Genomic DNA, 6293 nt, shown 5'->3' on the forward strand with positions numbered 1-6293 from the left:
CACTTGTGGACTATTTCTTGTTATTTAGGGTATGTATGGAATTCAGGAGAAAAGTATTTCGCTGTGGACAAGGCTAACGTCCGGTCTGACAGTTGACTATTACTGTCAAGGTACATTGTTGGTTCTTATTGACACAGATGTGACAGGGGGTTGGTGTGTTTGGTCCAAACCTACTGTATATGCACGACTACATGTGCATATGAGTGCAACCATCCAAACTTGTCAGGTCACTGACTGCTGACATTACTATAATGCAACTGAAATGTTTTCAGTTAGAGTTAAGATAGAAAACATAAAATAGCTGCATTATTTTGAATAAATATGTTTAATTACATTGGTAATAAATACAAAATTTACGGTATTGGTAAGAGTTTCTCATGAAACCAGTTTGACATACTTTGTGTTCTCACTTAGTGAAAATCAAAAACATGGCACAAGGTTGAAGTCCCACCAGTGCACTAACCATGACCTAGCTCCATCTCTGTACCTTATGCACATATGTGAGAGTGGTATCAATCAGCACATTGTCCTCAGTTCACAGGATATGCAAGACTTCATCATCATCTGATACAAATAATTTGATCGTCATAAAAACAGATGACCACACATACTCACACAGCACAGATTGTGCAAAGATCCTCTGAGCTGCAGAAACTGAATGCATCAGGTTCAAGCTTAAGTACTGCGCTATTAAAAAAAACATTGCAAGTCTCAGAGTCCATAGCTTTGAAGTAAAAAATAATGTCTGAATGCAAGTATTGCAGCTACAGCTACAGCATATACCCTCACAGCCCTTGTTCTTCTAGAAGCTTCGGCCTGTCAGATATGACTAAATCCAGAAGCTGGACCTTCCCACTGTACCCCTCTCCATTAGTTGGTGTTGCTCCGGTGCCTTTTGCTGGCTGCCACTACTCATTTCTTACCCTTCTCTATCTGAACTTTCTCTGTACAGCTAGTAAAGAGGCCATGTCTCCAAGGGAGGAAGACGCTGAAGAGGGAGAGGAGGTTGCTGTTGTGTTGGAGGTGCAATGTTCCTTCTTGGGGGTTCACGATAGCTTCTAGGAGATTCGGTATAGCGTGTTGAAATTTCATTGTAGCTACATGGAGGTTCAGTGAAACAAGAAGCAGCAGTTTCCTCCCGCGGCCTTACCACATTGATCTTCACAAACACAAAAATCATTTTATGACAGTTTTTCCAAAATCCAATTTTTAAATATTACCCTATTTGAAACATTCTCATGCATAGTAGATGGCGTTTGAGTCAAAATCTCACTGCTCTGGCAATGTTGTTGGGTCTGTCTCTGTTAGGGCAGCAAGGCAGACCCAGAAATGAAATGCAGGCAGCAAAGCACCTGGCTGAAAACACCAGCTGGATGACACAAGTCACAATCAGAGGCACCCACAGGATTACAGTGGTACTCCAGGGAGGGATGGAGGAGTGAAGTTATTGCCAGCCACAAGCCGAAACACTGAGGCAAGAGCACTCAGCTGTCTCACATAAATGGGAATATGGTGTGAGGTAATGATGTGGTACAGAGTCTCATTTGTCTGTGAAGACTGTGGAGTGTCTGGGAATTTTCATTTGCACAAAAGAGTTGGCATTGTGAATAAATTATACAGAGCAGAATGTATCAAAGTAAACATATACGGAGGGAATTCAAAGAAAAAAGACTTACCTTTTGTTTGGTATGCTGACTTGCAGACTACAAAGAGAATGGAAATTTATATTTGAAGTTTGGATTTTGATTTTATGATGAAATATGCAGGAGGAGCAAAAGATAAACATAGGCATCACTGGTGCCTCTAAGCAACTATGAAGTCTGAATTAATATGGTCTTTAGTCTCAACCATGATAGTTACTTCTGTGCTGTTTCTGATTCTGCAGAAAACATGAGCTGTCAGGCAGGTAGTAAAGAAGCCTGTAGTTTAGCCAGATTATTAAAACAACTTTAATGGAAGGTCAAATCAAAAGTGGCCAGATTCAGAATGATCCTTCATTTCTGGAAAAATGTATAACAACCGTTTGAGGACATTTTACCATTTGCCTTCATTTTGGCTAATCTGAAGGTTTGTTTAAAACCTGTTTGAATGTCTGACTGCTTTTCTTGCTCATTTTTTACTTTTTCTTAGCAATATCACAAAATTTGAGTGAGTATAATTTGAATATTATTGATAGGAATGATGGCAAAAAAACTACATAACCAGGACCCATGTTGATATAAGCAAAGTGGGTCTTTTGTTAGCTAGCTACTTTAAGAATTTGACATCTTAACATTACTGTTACCCACGAGTGTCCAGGGGTGACACCAGCAACCCGAGAATCTGATTGGCCACCTCTGTCCAAATATTTTAGACCTACCCCTGCTGTTATCTGCACACAAGCTCATGCCAGCATAGTAACACACCAGCTTACCATGCTCACATATAATAGCATTACTAAATAAGCTTGAGGTAAACAAGACACTTAAATGACAAATTGGAGACTACAAGCTGTGCTAAAATGTTAAAGTGGTGCTGATGTATGAATGCAGCTGTGAGGCTGCAGGCCTGACAGTCCATCTATAGCACACTGGAACAGATCAGAGCCTGAAGAGGACCGACAGGGTCAGGTCAGCATTTCTGCCCAGCGGCTGAAGAGTGTGAGTGATTGAGTGACAGAAAAACCAGACACCCAGCCTCACACTACCCCCTATGTACACACACAAAACAGGGACACGGCCACTGTGATGTGCAACATCACTGCTCTCTAGTGCTGATGCTGCAGTGACAATGGTCAGCTGTTCAAAGAGCCAGCTGCAGCAGAAAATGTCATAGTTCATGCTTTAATCTCAACGTCTGTCGCATACACTAATACACTCACATTGAGGCGTGTGGGGTCGAAAGGGCACTCATTGGTGACGCCGGAGTAGACAATGGCAGTGGGGAAGCAGCGATAAGTCAAGAGCCTCTGCCCACTGTCGATGATGGCCTTCACCACAGACACAATGAGTCCGATGGCTGAAGTTGCTGCCATGATTGTTGTAAACAAACTGACCGTGAAAAGTGACCACGTCTGGGGAAGGAAAGGAGACACACAACTAAAACAATCGGGACAGAAAAACCTGATGACTGGCACAATGAAGGTTTAACACTTCCAGTGGGGAAAACGGGGGCATCCCCAGCAATAAATATGAAAACACAGCTAAAAGCAAGCAACAATAATACAAACAGAGCAAATATGGCAGATTTAGGGCAGCTGTTACAGCATGATTCTAAACCTTATGGATAAGCATTTAGTGATGGAAGCAAAGGAAAAAACTGAAGAGGAAAAATGAGGCAAAGCATAAAAAAATGTATTAGATATTGTTTGCATCATATTCATACAGAGAGTGGTACCCCTTTTAAACACCAAGAAAAAAGATCCTTCTTGAAAACATCCACACAGATGTAAGAATTCATGCAAAATAAAATGCCTACTGTTTTCAGTAGACCATGATGAAAATGTAATTTATTAAAGAGTTTTTGACTTCCCAGTCAAAAATGCCAAACATACTCAGATTCCCACTTCTCACGCTGCAGGATATGCAGTCATATGTAAACTGAACACCTTTGGGTTTAATACTTTCACTCAGACAAAAACTATTGGCTTTTTTTTTTTTTACATTTTATAAAAGTCAATCCCACACCATCTTGCTGCTGTAAATACTCAGTTTTGCCAGAATCCACATTAAAAACAGTCCCCAGCAAGTACACTATTAACTCTAGTCTAAGGAAAAATTGTTCAGATGTTTTAGGAAAATGGAACTATATGTTTGTGAGGCATCTTAACATCCTCACCAGGAACCAATGGGCTTGAGTCTGTCATAGCCAGAAGAGGGGTGTCTAAATGTGCTGAGAGATGGACTAACACTGGGCTTTTTATAGGCTTTCTTGATAAGAAATATAATTCCAGCCTTAATCTAAGTGCCTAGTAAAAATTTGCAGCAACAGAAACTAATTCACAATAATAAATGATGCACTGGGTAGGGAAGCCTATTCTTTCAAAGGTTTACACAAGGTGGGCGTAGGCGCAGAATGTCTCCAGACGTTTAAATCACTATGTAAAGATGACTGATTTGGTCAATCGAAACTGGATAAGAACCATAAGAAATAATGTAATCTGTGTGTGAGACTGGGAGCTATCACACCAGGCACATTTGATAATAATGATGTTAACATAATAAAAGGTGTGTTGAGATTAGAATATTATTCATGCCATGTGATGCTTGGATGATTAAATAAGATAACAAGATGGAAGAGGAGTTAAACTGCTGCTTGTCAGCTCTGCCTTGCCCAATTCACGGTTGCACTCATTAACAAAGGAGAGGTTTCAACAGTAGGTTTGGCCGAGTGTAGTCATTCTGTTCAGCTCACTGCCTCGTCAGTCCCATCTGAGCAGCCTGACAGAGGCCACATTGCACAACAGGAAGCAAAGGGGAGAAACACACACACACACACACACAGCTCAACATCTGCAAGGCTGGATTCAGACACCTAAGGCAACATGCCGAAGCACAAATGATTTTTTATATCCTCCTGCCTAGAGCGACAGAGGCAATCAAGTGTGAGAAAACAGGAAAAAAGAGAATGCAGGCATACATGCAGTGCAGGTAGACAACAAACTGGGCAGAGGGCCATAAAAGTACTGATGTGACAAAGTAGGGAGGATCAATGAAGAGTATGAAAGCATTGGGAGGAACAACTGAGAGCAGAACTCACTGTACATAGTTACCTCTCTGTATTTTAATGGTTTTTGTTACTGCTTGAGAACATTCAAATGAAAAAAAGCAACAATCTATTGGAAAAAGATGAGTGATACTAACCAGGCCTATGCTCTTTTTGTTTTTAGACAGGACAATAGCCAGAATGCCAACAACAATTCCCTGTAGAAGAAGACAGATGAGATTTAAAGGACAGTCATAATGCTCCATTTGCAACTGCTCGGTCTATAACTATACAGAAAACAGGAACGACAGCTATACAAAATTAAAGATTACAAGACTGGACATCACACATATATCATCCAGTCTCAATACCACAGCGTTGTGGGTCTGAAAGTTTTTTCTGCCACACCTAAAGAAAAAAAAAGACCATTTAACTTGACCTCAAATTAATTTTTGTGATTGGAATTATGATTTTGAGATCATAAGCTAAACCAGTCACTGATCTGAGCAGCCATTTTCCATATGTTTTGGAGTGGAGATCACATATATTTGAAAGTGCTCCCCACATAGGAGCTAAGTGTATTTCAAGGGTTGTTTTAATGAAATGGTTAACCCCAAAAAATCTGAGGATGCTGTGTTTTGTTTGACTGCGACTTTTAATTCATGTCCTTGATTTCAGATTGTCCCACATGGAGTTATTGTAAATCACATTTACTTTTATAAACAGTTGTTAAATCACTAAAAAATATGATAAACCCCCCAAAATCTTTCTTGTAATACAGCAAATTATAATCACTTCTGGTACATTTCTGAAGGAGCAGATGCATGTGTAATTTGTGGAAATCAGTGTGAAACCACAGCTATGATGAAAAAATCCCACAACTCGACAGTACAAGTAGAAAAAGCATTGAAATGAACATAGTATTCCTTTTTACCTGTGTTGTCTACTTTTTTTCTAAATCTTATGAACAGAATACCTAAAATAAGCAGTAAAACACCCTTCTATTCTCTGATCCCCAGAGATGTTATCAGAGTCCTTGCTTGATGCTAAAATGAGTACGTGCCCATATGTCTGTACACTCACTACAAGGCCTGTAGTGAGAGCCAACACATTGGAGATGGCATACTCCATGGCTGTGGCCTGCTTGTGAAGGCTGATGTGTTTGAAAACCACACCGTGCACCAGTGCTCCCAACAGGAAGTTAACGTGACTTATGAGGATCATGCTCAGACCCATCTTCATCAGGGATTTTGGTTCCAGACTTGCACAACACACTCCTGAGGAAAGAAAGTGAATGCACCAGGCAGTGAAATACAGTATAAAGAATCACAAAACAAAACTGAGGAAGTTGCACTGATTTCACATAACCTTACATCAGCTGTGCAGTCCACATTGTATTGATAAGAAATGCACAGGAGCCAGGTCAAAACCACAGCAGACATGTCACATGTACTAATGATTAGCTGCTGAGCACATACTGTCACTACAGTACAAGCTGTACAACCTGGAAATGTCCCAGACAGGCACACTGTATATGTTGACTAAAGAATAAAAGTACATGCTACACAGCAACAATATTTAAGCAACATTTTAAGGAGATCATTATGTTG

The 6293-nt window shown here is 40.2% G+C and overlaps 1 protein-coding gene across 1 annotated transcript; it reads right to left on the minus strand.

Annotated features, from left to right (window-relative positions):
- Positions 1-1261: 1261 nt before the first annotated feature.
- On the minus strand, positions 1262-5964 carry LOC109974590 (keratinocyte-associated protein 3-like; the record flags this gene model as incomplete). Its single annotated transcript, XM_020624851.1, has 4 exons — positions 1262-1424; positions 2865-3052; positions 4842-4901; positions 5767-5964. Coding segments are annotated over 4 exons (609 nt in total), but the record flags the coding sequence as incomplete, so codon positions are not given.
- Positions 5965-6293: the final 329 nt, after the last annotated feature.

Source organism: Monopterus albus, unplaced genomic scaffold, assembly GCF_001952655.1.
Source record: "Monopterus albus unplaced genomic scaffold, M_albus_1.0 scaffold340.1, whole genome shotgun sequence".
Lineage (NCBI taxonomy): Eukaryota > Metazoa > Chordata > Actinopteri > Synbranchiformes > Synbranchidae > Monopterus > Monopterus albus.